At 37.9% G+C, this 14,801-nt stretch overlaps 1 protein-coding gene across 1 annotated transcript in view; it reads right to left on the bottom strand.

Annotated features, from left to right (window-relative positions):
• Positions 1 to 12,207, bottom strand: part of SPINK5 (serine peptidase inhibitor Kazal type 5) — a 39,401-nt gene extending 27,194 nt beyond the window's left edge. The window contains exons 1-4 of the mRNA XM_081939214.1: positions 12,106 to 12,207; positions 10,099 to 10,124; positions 8,989 to 9,119; positions 3,530 to 3,593 (exon numbers count right to left, since the gene is read on the bottom strand). Coding sequence (XP_081795340.1) covers positions 3,530 to 3,593; positions 8,989 to 9,119; positions 10,099 to 10,124; positions 12,106 to 12,157 — 273 coding nt within the window. The 5' untranslated portion in view covers positions 12,158 to 12,207. The remainder of the gene's footprint in view (positions 1 to 3,529; positions 3,594 to 8,988; positions 9,120 to 10,098; positions 10,125 to 12,105) is intronic.
• Positions 12,208 to 14,801: the final 2,594 nt, after the last annotated feature.

Raw genomic sequence — 14,801 nt, forward strand, 5'->3', positions numbered from 1 at the left:
TTACACCAAACTATACTAAGAGATATATAGATTTTACAAGCTTTTACCCAAGGCCCCAAACTACCCATAGGATACTTGAAAATTATTTGAAAGCTGAGAGTGAATATTTTTTATTACAGGAGACTGGCAAATCAGTTAAATTGAGAAATTACAGCATTTGGAAAATGATAACAATAAAGCAAATAGAAAAGGAGGAAACTCAGGGAAAAAAAACCCAGTAATATAAAAAGAAGGTGTTCCTCCCGGGTTTCATACCAGCAACATTTGGGTTACAAAGCAAAAGTTTTTAAAGATTGTATTATCAAAAGGTTAAAAGAGTGTTTAAAAGTATTAGAGTTAATGCTAAGCACTGGCTCAGTTGCAAAGGTGGTCCTTCTTCTGCCAAGTAGCTGAAGAACTGCTGAGATTAGAATGCACCAAAATAAAAGCACTCCGGCTTTTATTAGATAGGAGCCTTTAAGCTGATGTTGAGTGGACAAGCATACTTTTGAACTGGAACAGGAAAATGTGTACAGAGATTTCTTTAAGGACGGTTCTGTGCTTTCTGCTTTCCTCATAACCGGTGGGGACTGCTCACCATGCCCAGAGTGCAGAAATGTGACATCATCTTCCTCCCATTCCCAGGCTATGGCAAAAGCATCCCAAGCCCATGGTTTTCAGCTTTGATTCATAACTAATGTTCCTTGACTCAAGCCTTCTTGAGACTTTTAAAGAGGATGGTCCTCAGCACTTAATTCTGCCTTGGTTGTTCTGATCAGTTCTGATAAACTGCAGAGCCTGGCATGTCCCTGCCTCCAGAGGCTGGTTATAGGCATTAGAAAGGGCTTTGGAAGTCTAGTCCAATCCCTTGCCCAAGGAAGGAGTCCTCATACCATCTCAGACAAATGGTGTCCAATCTTTTCTTGAAAACTGTAACAATGGAACACCCACAACTCCAGGAGTCAATTGCTTAAAAGGTCTCACTGTCAGGAAATTCCTCCTTAATTCCAGATAGGATCTCCTTCTGATGACTTCTACTCATTGTTCTTGTTCTACCATCAGGTGCTATAGAGAATAAATTGACACCCTCTTCCCTGTGGTAGCCCCTCAGGTATTGGAAATATGCTATCATGTGTCCCCTCAATCTTCTCTTCATAAACATAACTAATTTCTTTAGCTTTCTTCATAGGATTTAGTCTCCAGACTGCTTATCATCTTTGTTGCTCTTCAATACACTCTTTTGTCTTTTTTTATTGTAGTGACCAGAATACCAAATGTGGCCTCACATTTGGTATATCACTTCCCTTAATCTTGATAATACTTCTCTGTTGATGCAGCCTAGGACTGCATTGGCTTTTTTGCCAGCTGCAGCACACTGCTGATTTACACAGTTAGTACTTGACTTACAACCAGTCACTTAGTCACTATTCAAAGTTATGATGGACTCTTCCCAAAACCTTTATGGCCAGTTGCAGCATTCCACAATTACGTGATCATGATTGACAACATTTTTGCCAGTTTCTGGCAAAAAATGCCCATAGGAACACAATGATTCATTTAATCACCATGGTATTTGCTTAACAACTATGGTGTTTAGTTAACAACCACCCCAAAAAATCATCAAATTGGGTCAGGTCATGTGGGTGCTTCAACCTACAACCATCATAACTTATAATGAAAATGCTAGTCTCCATTATGGCCATAGGTTGAAGACTATCTGTACTTAAGTGGTGGCCCATGAGGACACCTAATCCATCTCATAAGAACTAATCTTAAATCAGGTTCTGCCTATGCTGTACCTGTGAATCTGTTTTTTTTTTTCCCTAAGTGTAGGACCTTACTTTTCTTGCCATTGAACTGCATCTTGTTGGATAGGGTTCAATGCTCGATTCAAGATCCTTCTGAATCTTGAATTTATCTATCAAACTATTAGCAATTCCCTCTGGCTTGATATCATTTGCAAATTTGATGTGCACCCCTTCAATCCCCTCATCTAGGTCATTTATGAAGACGTTGAAGAACACTGGGTGGAATCTTGAGGTATCATGCTTCTCTTCATGTAGATGGAATTCCATTGAGGACTGCATGCTAGGTAGGGTTGGTCAATCAACTGCAAATTCATCCAGTAGTTCTATGGTCTATCCCACATTTATCTTACGAAGAAATAGCCTATGGTATATTTTAGGAAATGCTGAGCAACCATTTCATCATGGACTGTTAGGCTGCTATGTCCTCTTCTAGTTGCTGTGTTTTAAAATAATTTTGCAATTGTCAGAATACCATCTTCATGCTTGGGTCACTTTCTGTGTGGATTATTACAATGTGCACTACATCGGGCTACCCTTGAAGAACATCCAGAAGCTTCCGTTGGTCCAATCAGGCAATTATGGGCATGTCTCACTATGCCCATATGATATCGTTGTTCTACAAGCTGCATTGGCCTCACATTGGCTTCCAGGTGCAATTTAAGTACATAAAGATATACATGGCACCTATATTCCATGTTTTCTACTTGGTTCCATGGCTTCTGCTTGGCTATATCAGGCTGGAGAAACATGCTCTGGGTCTCATCTATTAAGGGTTGTCATCTAGCAGAATCTTTTTCATAGCTGTCCTCTTGACACCTTTGCTCACTCTGCTCACCTTTGGGAAAATCTTGAAAACTGGCTTTTTTTTCTCAGGCATAGAATCCAGGAGAGAGTCCATGCTAGTGGTGGATGGTATGCTCAGAAGTTGCTGTGTGTTAGTTGGTCAGGATTTTTTTTAAAAAAAAATTGCATTGTATTTATATTGTGTTTTAATTTTTGTTACCTGCCCTGAATCTCATTAATGAAAGAGAGGAAATATAATAGTAATAATATTTTAAAAGCTCTGCTTTAGTATCAAAGGAGATAATATAGGAAAGGAGCCGAAAACAGCCATGTGTGCAAATACCAGGGGAAGCAAAGAATGGCACAGAGTTGCAAAATGAATGAACAAACCCCAAGGGAGAAGGCAGGCTAGGGTAGATTAGAAATCAGCCACCAAGGCTTAACTTTGCTGCAAAAAAGTAACGGGCACCATTCCACTCTTGTGGTGTCCATGGTCCAGAATGAGCCCCAACCATGGCCAATAGCCAAAGCATTGGATCTGTATTGGAATGTCTGGAGTTGTCTTAAAAATAGCATGGGAGAAAAGCAGCTTAGGTTGCAGGATACAATTGCCCTTAGAGTGAGTTGTGCACTGCATAAATGGTCATCAGCCACTTCTGATGACTAAGTCCAGACTGATTGTAGCTGAATAAGTAAAATAATGTATATTCCGGATAAGAAGGATGCAGCATTAGTTAAGGAAATGGCCAATCTATTATTGTTTTGTACTTTTCACTATAAACAACAGAGTTTGCTATCAGGGCGGAGTATAATTCAAGTTTCTGAGGAAGTCTGAAGCTTTCATTTCAACAGCAAAACCCCCAGAGTTTATGTTAAGTTTTTGGTTCAAAGTAGCATGCTTAAGATTTAGTATATTTTGTGCGTTAGTAACAATCGGCATTTATCAAGTCCCTTCATACCACTTCAGAAGAAGAATCTTTAGACCAGCTACTTCCATTATTTCCAGCTATTCCTCTTTTTCTCCTGTAATAAAGAGATGGGGAAAAAATATGGAGAATGAAACTGCTACCTCTCTGTAAAGCAGCATGTCACAATCTAGCTACCAGCAAGGCAACAACCAACTATTGGCAGGGATGAGAATTGTAGTCAAAAATCATAAGGTCGTTATCCTTTCATTTTATAAAATAAACTTTATAAGCTCTTAAATAGCATTTAAGCCTTGTATATATTTTTTTATTTCCAAAAGAGCTTCTTCATATAGAATTCCCAATTCCTTGAATTCCATGACGACAAAAAGGAAGAATGAAAATGTACTATAATTACAGCTGTGTGAAAAAGTCGTGCACGCTTTCCGTTTTAAGCTGTATTTACATGTTTAATCAACTTTTCACTCATAGAAACCATGCAAAATTAGTACTTTGATGAAAATTTCTGTAGTCGGATTGAGAGGCATAATTTTTATTAATATAACCAAAGTCTTTTTAAGGTTTTGACTGAGTTTATGTGCTAAAACAAACGCAACTTGAATTTTCGAGAATGTTAGGATCGGATGTAGCCAATCAGCAGTGAGATTTGGCTGACCAATCAAAATGCACAGAGGCTAAATCTAGGAGCCAATCAATGTTGTCATACTCTTTGACTATAAATAGGCATGAAAAGTAACGAGAAATGTAATTTAGCTCTGGCTGCGGGCAAGGATGAAGGCCTTTACTTTCACCAGTACTGAGCAGCGTCATCACATCATTGTGCTGCATGAAGAGGGTTACTCCTGTACAGAAATAGCCAAGAAAGTGAAATGCCATTGCACCATAGTGAGCAGAGTGGTTGAAAAATACCAAATAACTGGTTCAGTTGATGACAGGCTCCGCTCTGGAAGACCAAGAAAGTCGACAAAACGGCAAGCTCGGACTCTGCAACGCATTTCAATGGCTGACAGGAAGCTCACCTCACCTCCGATTACAAGAATTTGGGGTGAAACATGTGATGTAAAAGTGTGCACAAGCACAGTGTGTTGCAGACTGCTTGCCAGAGGGCTCAAAGGCTGCAGGGTTCGAAGTAAACCTTTGCTCACAGACACTCACCGCTCTGGTCGATGTGCATGGGCCAAGAAGTATGCCAAGTAGACCAACAAACAGTGGGCCAAGGTCATCTTCAGTGATGACAGCAATTTCTACTTGACTGGGAATCAGTGCAATAAGTATGTCAGAAGATTTCCAGCTGAAGAATTTAGGCCATACTGCCTGAATCTATCTGTGAAGCATCCATTGCCCATGATGATCTGGGGCTGTATCGCTGCTTCTGTATTTGTCGGATACAAATCGTGCAGGGAATCATGAAATCCAAGCAGTATGTTGAAGTCCTGAAAAAGACCATGCTTTTTTCAGCTCAGCTACTTGTAGGAAAGGACTTTAACTTCGAGGATGACAACGCTCCTTGTCACCGAGCCAAGTCTGTGCAGCAGTGGATGAAGAAGCATGGTGTTTGACTCCTGGATTGGCCAGATCAGAGCCCATATTTGAACCCAATTGAGAACTTGTGGGCCAAGATTGGTTACGAAATAAGCAAGAAGCAGCCAAAGACCAAGAAGGAGCTGATTGAACCCATTATTGCAGCCTGACACCACATTGTCACCAAAGATCACGTGCAAAGGCTTATACAGTCTTTATACAGCCGCCTGGTGATAAGCAATAAGGGCTGGCCAATTTCATATTAGTAACCATGTTTAGTAACCATGTTTGGTTTCAGGGCCACAAACAATTAAAATGTTGTTAAAACACTAGCATTGGCCTTAATAATTGCAATATGTATGCCACTAAGTATGCATCAGTTAATCTGTTTTCATAGTCATTGTAAACATGCATTGTAAGAATGCAAGAAAATTCACAATCCGCATCCAAACAGCACCAAATTGCAAAAAGCTTATGCTTTTCACTTAAAAACCACCAGTATTTATTTAAATATAACAATATTTGCATAGCAGTTAGCATAAAATATCATAAAATCAATGGCCTATCCCAAAAAAAATGTTAACCGTAAACCTTAAAGCGTGCAGGACTTTTTCACACAGCTGTATATGCAAAAGGGAAATAAAAATGTTAACATAGATAATGATGAATGTTTTGGGTTTTGCATATATAAAGTTTCTCCCCTCACTGAAGTCTTTCTCACATAATCAAGTGTAGTCCTACCATATTAGAATACCATCAATAGCTTTCAATCTCATAATTATCTATATTATAATTTTCTATATTCCATAGAAAATTTGTTGTGGTTATGTTCCATTTCACACTAGGAAGCCTGAGATGCATTATTAGTAATGCAGTTTGATTTTTAAATCAAATTGATTTCAAAACTGTAGCAGAAATTTTAAATTATCTGTAAAGTTGAAAGTGCTGACAATTATTGAATAAACAGTTGTAATATCCAATAATTGAAACATCAATAGATGTGTCTATAAAAATGTTGCATTTTTCTCTTTTAGACCAGGGGTGTCCAAACTTGAGAACTTTAAGACTTGTGGACTTCAACTCCCAGAATTCCCCAGCCAGCATGGCTGGCTGGGGAATTCTGGGAGTTGAAGTCCACAAGTCTTAAAGTTCCCAAGTTGGACACCCCTGCTTTAGACTGACCTGGAAACTAATACACCCAAGATCTTATTTTGAGTTTGTCATACAATCCATACAAAGAATGTACGGATTGTAGACTTTCTTGCTGGGTAATGTGAGAAATGTGAGGCATATTAACTCAAGATTTGGTCATCTGGTTTTTTGGTTCCTTTTTTAGTAATATTGCAACATATATAAATAGATGTTTGGATAACCACCATGTGAAAGATATAAATGTTATTTTAAAGTGACAGCTGACCATTTTTTAGGAATTTTGGTTGAGAATTACATCAAAAGAGTCCAAAAGCATTTTACTTTGGATATTAAAGTCTGGATTCAATAAATGTGTAACCTCCGTTTTTGAAGAGGCTATTTTTTTCTTATTAATCAAGCTGAAGCAATATCCCTTTGCCATATATTTCATAATGTTTTACAAGAACAGGTGGTTTTTATATGTAATTTAATAATTGAAGTTAAATCTGTTGATATACTGAAACTACTAGCTTCTTCTCAATTATAGTTATGCTCTTATTTACCCAATCTGAATGAATATGGAAAGATAAACATGTGGCCTACCAGTATAATTAAAATCTAATTTGGAGAAAGAAAGGGATTGGCATTAAATAGAGAATGGATAAAGAAAAATACATTATAATTATATATATATATATATATATATATATATATATATATATATATATATATATATATATATATATATATACATACATACACACACACACACATACACACACACATGTATGTATGTATGTATGTATGTATGTATGTATGTATGTATTTGTGTTACAACCCCTGGTATGCCCAAGCTGATAAGGAAGAGAGCCTGTGGCTTAGTGGCAATTACATCGGCCTAATATGCAATACAGCCCTGGTTCGATTCCCAGTAAGGGTATGGCTAGCTGATGAGAGCTAAATAGCTTGAAATAGATCTATACTAGTCTCCCTTTATTTATTTATCAGCACAAATACAACACAAATATGTATGTATGTATGTATGTATGTATGTATGCATGCATACATACATACATACATACATACATACATACATACATACATACATATACACCAGAGGGTGGGTTGCTCCCGGTTCGCACTGGTATGCCAGAAGGGGTTCATCAAATTTACTGTATCTTTTAGAACCCGTTCGTCTGGTAGGACAGAAAGATCCCTCCCACCTGCCCCCCCTCGTCTGCTTCCCCCGCCCATCCAGTCGCCGCTCGCTCGCCCCACCCATCCGCACCATGCTTTCCCCGCCCACCGCTCACTGATTGGCTGGCTCACCAATCGCCCTGCCTCTGAGAAGCTGTGGGTGGGGGCTTTCTCGCACGGCTTCTTTCTTTCTCCAAAGGCATGCGAGAAAGCCCCCTGCCCACATTGCCCTAACACGTGAACTGTGAAGGAAGGAGGCTGCAGTGCAGGCTCATTTGTCTCGGCCTCGATCTCATTTCATTCTCCATCTGCCTCATTTACTCGTTCGAGCAGCAGAAAATGAAAGGAGGTTGCATAGCTGGGGGGAAATGAGCCTGCAGCCTCCTTCATTCCTTCCTTCCCTCAGTGCCCACCAAAGCGCTGCTTTGAGAACTGTCAGTGGCAGACATGAGGGAAATGGTGTGTGTGTGTATGAGAGAGAGAGACAAAGAGAGAGAGAGAGAGAGAGAGAGAGAAAGTTGGAGAAAGAGAGATAAGAAGGAAGGAAGGAAGGAAGGAAGGAAGGAAGGAAGGAAGGAAGGAAGGAAAGAAAGAAAATAAGTGGGGGAGAGAGACATAAGAAGGAGGGAGGGAGAGAGAGAGGGAGAGAGGGAAGGAAGGAAGGAAGGGGACTCACAATTGAGCCCAAAATTTTGGTTGCTAAGCAAGATTGTTGTTAAGTGAGTTTCATCACATTTTCCAACTTGGCCATGCCCACCTGGTCACACAACTGCCAAGCTGCTCCCACCCAGTCACATAACCACCGAGCCATTCCCACAAAATAAATCACACCTACAGAATAGGTTCTAAAAAATTTTGAAACGCACCACTGATACATACATACATATATTCATATACACATACACACACACACACACACACACACACACACACACATGTACATTATGTATTTTCCTTTATCCATTCTGTACTTAATATCAATCCATTTTTTTCTCCAAATTATTTTTAATTATATTGATAGGCCACATGTTATAAGTCACTCAGAACTAATCTCTCTGTTCTAAACTTATACAGGTAGTCCTTGACATACGACCACAATTGAGGTCAGAATTGCTGTTGCTAATTGAAACATTTGTTAAGTGAATTTTGCCCCATTTTACAACCTTTCAAGCCACAGTTGTTAAGTGAATCACTGCAGACGTTAAATGAGTTGTTCACTGCAATCACCGCAGTTGTTAAGTGCAAATGGTTTCTCTATTGACTCTGCTTGTCAGAGGATCACAAAAGGTGATTGCATGATCCTGGAACACAGCAAAGGTCATAAATATGAATCAGTTGCAAAACATCTGAATTTTTGTCACATGACCCTAGGGATGCTGCAAAGGTTGTAACTGTGAAATTTGGTCGTAGGTAGCTTTTTTCACTGCCATTTGTAACTTGGGATGGTCAATAAAATGAAGTGTTGTAAGTTGAGGACTACCTGTATGCTTCTTTGTCTGCCCCAGGAAAGGTTTTCTGCTAAGCAGAAGAAACTAAGAATATAGTTTTTCAGTAGGAGGAGAAGGTGCAGAGAAAATATTCAGTGTACTGCTTTCATCACTGCATCAGCATCTCTGAAGCAATCACTTATTTCAAATACTTACAAGAGTTCTCGGCACATAACACACATATTGGAATGGGTCTTGCCATCAGGACCAATAATAGGGTCAATGTCTCTGTTGCAGTATAAATTCCCATTGGTGAATAATTGTTGGAATTGCCAGCACATGCCTTCCTACAGAGATAAAAGAGTATTGAATGAAGCTTTCCTGCTTCAGGAACTTCTATGGCGAACATCCCACAGTGTATTGGTGATCCTTCTAACTTGGGGAACTCAATGGTGTTTTTTTAATCTAGACCCCACAAACCCACTTTACGATCTGTTTCTGTTGCTCCCCTCTGGGAGGAGGTTTCGAAGTATTTCCAGCAAGACTACCAGATTCTGTATCAGCTTTGTACCCTATGACATCCGTCTAGTAAATGTACAAGATTTGTTTTTCTCACCATGTACATTTATATATGTGGGTATATGGGTATATGCATAATTGTATTCATTTATGTATTTAGTTTTTTGTCATGTTTATGTAGTGTATATTGGAGGTGGTGATCCCCTGAGAGCTGTGTGCAACGAAATTTCATGTTAATGTATCCCAATTTGTTTACATATAAAGTGACAATAAAGATATTCTAAGTCTAAGTCTAGTTCATCCTGTGCAAATGCTGCTCCCCATTTATGGAATTTAATGTGAAGATCCATATACTGGATTTCCCATTTGTAAAACTCCACTTTTCATCATTCCTGTATGTTTTTGTTACCAGAACTATTAATTTAGAAGTTAATTGAGTTGAACAGGTCATTAGGAAATGCTAGGAACTACCCCTCTCAAGGCATGCTAGCTTTGCTTATAATTCTATACCAAATTACACCAATATGCCCTGGTACATAGTGTCATAGATGTTAATTTTGACCTACTTTTGACTGTTGATTAATGTTACCTGCAGTAACTGGCATGACTTTGAGGTTTTCTCAACTCTGCTTAGACGTGATAAACTGAACTTGGGATGCGAAATATGTTTTGTCCCTGAGCACCTTTGGCCTTAATATGCCATATATGTAAATAGACTATGAAAATAACCCTGAAGAAACACTGGGCAAGGACAGAAATGAGCAATGCTTGAAAGGACAAGAAAAGAACAGATAAATCAGAACTAACCTGGTATTTAACTTGACAGGTTACATCTGCAACAAAAAGAGAGACAGAACTATTTATCTTTTTTTTTTTGGTGGTGGTTTCATAGAAATGACTAAATTTTACTCAATGTTAAAAGATGATAGGCAGTTAAATCTGATATTCTCCAATCTGGTTCTTGTTAAGCTTTGTTGCATAGGAGATAAATAGAGATAGCCTTAGACATAGATCCAGGAATAGATTCAGACTTCAAAAACAGCCCTGCCTGCCTCAGACTATTCAGCAGGTTCTGACCAGAACCAGTAGTGGAAATTTTGAGTAGTTCAGAGAACCAGTAAATACCACCTCTGACTTGTCCCGCCCCCATCTATTCTCTGACTCCCGCTTCCCAGCTGATCGAGAGGGAATGGGGATTTTGCAATAACCTTCCCCTGTGGTGGGGAGGAAATGGGGATTTTACAGTATCCTTCCCCTGCCACACCCACCAAGCCACGCCCACCAAGCCATGCCTACAGAACTGGTAGTAAAAAAATTTAAATCCCACCACTAATTCCAAGTGTTTCTGGCTAATTGCATAAAACAAGAATAATAATTGCATTACCTCTACATTTTCTAGTAATACAATAGTGGCTCCAAGGTCTCCCAAGATGGATGACAACTTTAATCTAAATTTGGAAGAATTGTCCTAAACACCTGACTATATTGCCATTCTTTATTTAATCATGGTAACTCTTGGTTTAGGTAATTTATTTCACATTCTTAAACTTCTGAATAACATTTGCAAAGAGCTTGATTGAGAACTGTTTCCACTTTCCCGCTCCTTTAGTTCTCCAATCAGTTTCCTGCATGGCCCTATCTGTATTCAAGATGAGCTGTCTCCAAAATATTACTATCCATCTGTGATTGGAGTAACTGGGAAGATATTTTCAGCTGAGGACATGCTAGTTAATCAGAAGTCATAAGCAAATATAATTACTTTCTGGCTGGTTAGAGGAGAAGGCTTTAATTCCACATATTCCCATGATAGAGAGAGACTTCCACAGAAAGCCATTGACCCAAGTGAAATTCATCTAAATACGGTACTGGGAAAGACCATGAGAATAGACTACCAATTCAGAATCTAAATTGTTTGAATCTGAACCATAGTCTAGGTAAGTAATCCTCAAGAAGAGAGAGAAGACTCTTTCGTTTCAAACATAAGCAAATCCACTGGTCTAGAAAACCTAACATAAAATCCTTGGATAATAATCCAGCCATTGAACTTTCAGTGTTACACCTGACATCCTGTTTTTTTTACCCATTATTGCAAAGACAAAGACATCAGCTAATAATCATTGCAAATGAGGTGTCAATGACAGGCATTGAGAGATTTTTAAAAAAATATCCAATGGTTGAAAAATATTTCTAGATCAGTCTAATTTAATGCTGGATTTAGCAGTTTTTCTGATATTGAAAATCCACATATTTATGCAAAAAAAATCAATTTCACCTGTCTTAATTATGGTATAGCTTTTTATAATATGCTGTAAATGACTAAGTATCTGAAATTCAGCAGAATGCCCCAAATTTCTTCCTATCCTCTGTGCATTCTGTTAAAAACAATTTATGTTTCATATTCCACCTATGCACTAAGAAATTTGAAGTCTTTTATTTTTTTCCTTACCTAGCACCAACAATAAATTATCCCACAACAGTTGTGGCTGAGCTTTTACCACAACAGGTGTGCTCTAATTTAAGGGCCATTGTTTGGTGGAAATAAATAAATAATAAACTATAATAAACCATCTTTTTCTTTTGCAAAAAAAGAAATGATATTTATAAAGAATAAAAAGATCATTTATCCATATCATAAATAATCATGCCAAAAAAGTTAATATAGTGTGAATAGAGTCAAACCAGATTATTGTTTTTCCAGCCCCTTCTGCAATAATTTGATACATCTTTGTAGTACAGATGATAAAGAACCTGGTCCACATGCAAAAGCAAGATACTCAATACATCTATCACACAGATCTGTATTATGAAACTTACCTTCAAACTGGATGAAAAGTGCCAGAATAAAAAAGAGACCTATTGCCTTCATGGTTAGGATAATAGAAGCTCAAGGCACTTTGATTCTGTGTGCATTACTCCTAAGAACTCAAAGAACAACTCCTAATCATGTAAAATACATATAGGAAGCCAGTTTCTCCACCCACCTGTTGACATAAATTTCAAAACAGCCCTCATTAATTGTGCAAACCAGTCAGATGAGAGTTGATTTTAATTCTAAGTCTGTCAACAGAACATCCATCAGGATGCAACAGGGCTAGGAAAGCACACCCTGGAATTTGACAAAGCATTCGCTAATATGTTGTGACATTTTTTCATCTCTGGCAGATAATGCTAGTGTGTGATATTCACCTGAGGTACATTCAAATCAAAGATGTTTTTGTAAAATTATAATAATATAATTGAAGAGAGACAGGAAATATGTACGCGAGCAATAAATACTAGCTTCAGAAGGCTGCATTTCAATATCAAAGGATCTTGCAATTTAACTTCTAAATCTAATACAAGGGTGTCAAACTGGCGGCCCATGGACCAGTTGCCTCAGGTGCAGGTTACGTCCACCCCAGCTCTGTGAATGGGAAAAACATTGCGAAACATCATATGACAGCAATGTGACACCACGGGTTTGACACCTGTGATCTAATACAAGATCAATCGATCAGAATTTCATTGTATTTAATTAATTAAATACAATTTAATAATTAAATAAATAAATATTAATTAATACAATTTTGTTGTATTTAAGTACAATGACAATAAAGATTATACTTATACTTAATAGAACTGGAAGGGATCTTGGAGTCTAGTCCAACTCCCTGCTCAAGCAGGAGACCTTATACCATTTCAGATAGATGGTTGAACAGTCTTTTCTTTAAAAAACCTCCAGTGATGAAGCACCTACAACTTCTGAAGGCAAGCTGTTCCACTAGTTAATTGTCCTGACTGTTAGGAAGTTTCTCCTTAATTCCCGATTGCTTCTCTCTTTGATTAGTTTTCATCCATTGTTTCTTATCTTGCCTTCTGGTGCTTTGGAAAATAAGTTGACTCCCTCTTCTTTGTAGGAGTCCTTCCAAATACTGGAATTCTGCTATCGTGACAATCCTTCTTTTCTCTAGACTGGCCATATTCAATTCCTACAAGTTTTCTTCATATGTTTTTGTCTCTAGGCCTTAATGATCTTAATTGCTCTTCTTTGCACTTTTTCCAAAGTCTCAACTTCTTTTTTATAATGTGGTGCCTCTGTTTATACAACCAATAATTGTATTAGCTTTTTTGGCTGCTGCCTCATGTTTAAGTGATTATCCACTAGGACTCCAAGGTCCCTTTCAATGAAAGTTTACAGCAATTTTTAAATGGATTTCTTATAAATAACTGATAAGGAATTGACCTCTAATCTAGAAGCTTTTCAGTTTTATAAAGTTGCTAGTGAAAATCATGAAAAAACACCAAGCAACTGAACACTGCAGAAATTCCCGCCTCCCCTCTTTCCCAAAATAAACATCGAACTGACATCACTATCCAAATGTGTCCTATGTATGCAGGAGCATGTTCATTAAATAAGCAACAACATGCATTTAGATATTACTTATTGAATAAAGCACTACAGCTGGCTTCTTTTAATATGTAGGCAGAGAAAGGACACTGTGACTTAATATTGAATATAAACCCATTCAACTTCCTCTTAGACTAGCTTCTTCCCTCTTTCAGTTTAACTCTCCAGAATTCCCCACATGCTGTACAATGTTTAAAAATTAGAAAGTTCAGTTCTTTTTCCTAGACTGTCTGGTCCTTCCTTCCATTTGTAAAATCTATGGTATAGCTCCACCTATAATGAAACTGAGCTTATATTTGGATAGAAAACTGGATAGAAAAAATAATTTACTTTAGCCCCACCTTTGTCTTCCACCCCAGGAGAAAATTTATATTCTAATTTCGTAGCTGCTTGTTTTTATCTTGCTTATATTATTGCAAACTGTCAAGCCTTCTTCTTGAGAGAAAGTCTAGACAATTTTTTTTTCAAATAATTGGAGTACAGGTAGTTCTTGACTTATGACTGGTGTTTCGCAATCATTTAAAATTACAACAGATCTACATGGGGGGATACTTAGGACAAAGATTCAGTTACAATGGCTGCCCTCCCCATAAAATGTAATCACCTCACCACACTTTGGTTGGTCAGGAACCAAGTCACATTCACAGCTATTTGCACCATCCTACCATGACATAACCATGTTTTGAAACAGTTATGCCAAAAACCAGTGTTTACTTCTATCAGCCTGTAGCAATCCATGGGTTCTCTTAACAGCTGTGATGTTCACTTAATGACTGCTGCAAAAAAAGATCATAAAATTGGTCTGGTCACCTGGGTGACCCAATTTATGACCATCATGAATTATGACTCTAATGCGCAGGCTCCATTACAGTCATAACTCGAGAACTATTTGTTTGTTACATTTCAACTATCCCACATGGTGTGTTAGAAACTTGTAGTTCCAATGAATGAGAGCAGGTGCACACACACACTGACATTAAAGCCAAAAGACCCATTTAATTTGAAAAAAACATATCCAATTGTCTATACTTAATTAGGATTTCACCTATATGTCCAGGATGAAATTGATATAATACACTGTGGAGGTGGCAGGTTTTTTAAAATCACTATTATTGTCTTATTT

The sequence above is a fragment of the Natrix helvetica genome (genome assembly GCF_964273705.1).
Source record: "Natrix helvetica genome assembly, chromosome: 1".
Classification (NCBI taxonomy): Eukaryota; Metazoa; Chordata; class Lepidosauria; order Squamata; family Natricidae; genus Natrix; species Natrix helvetica.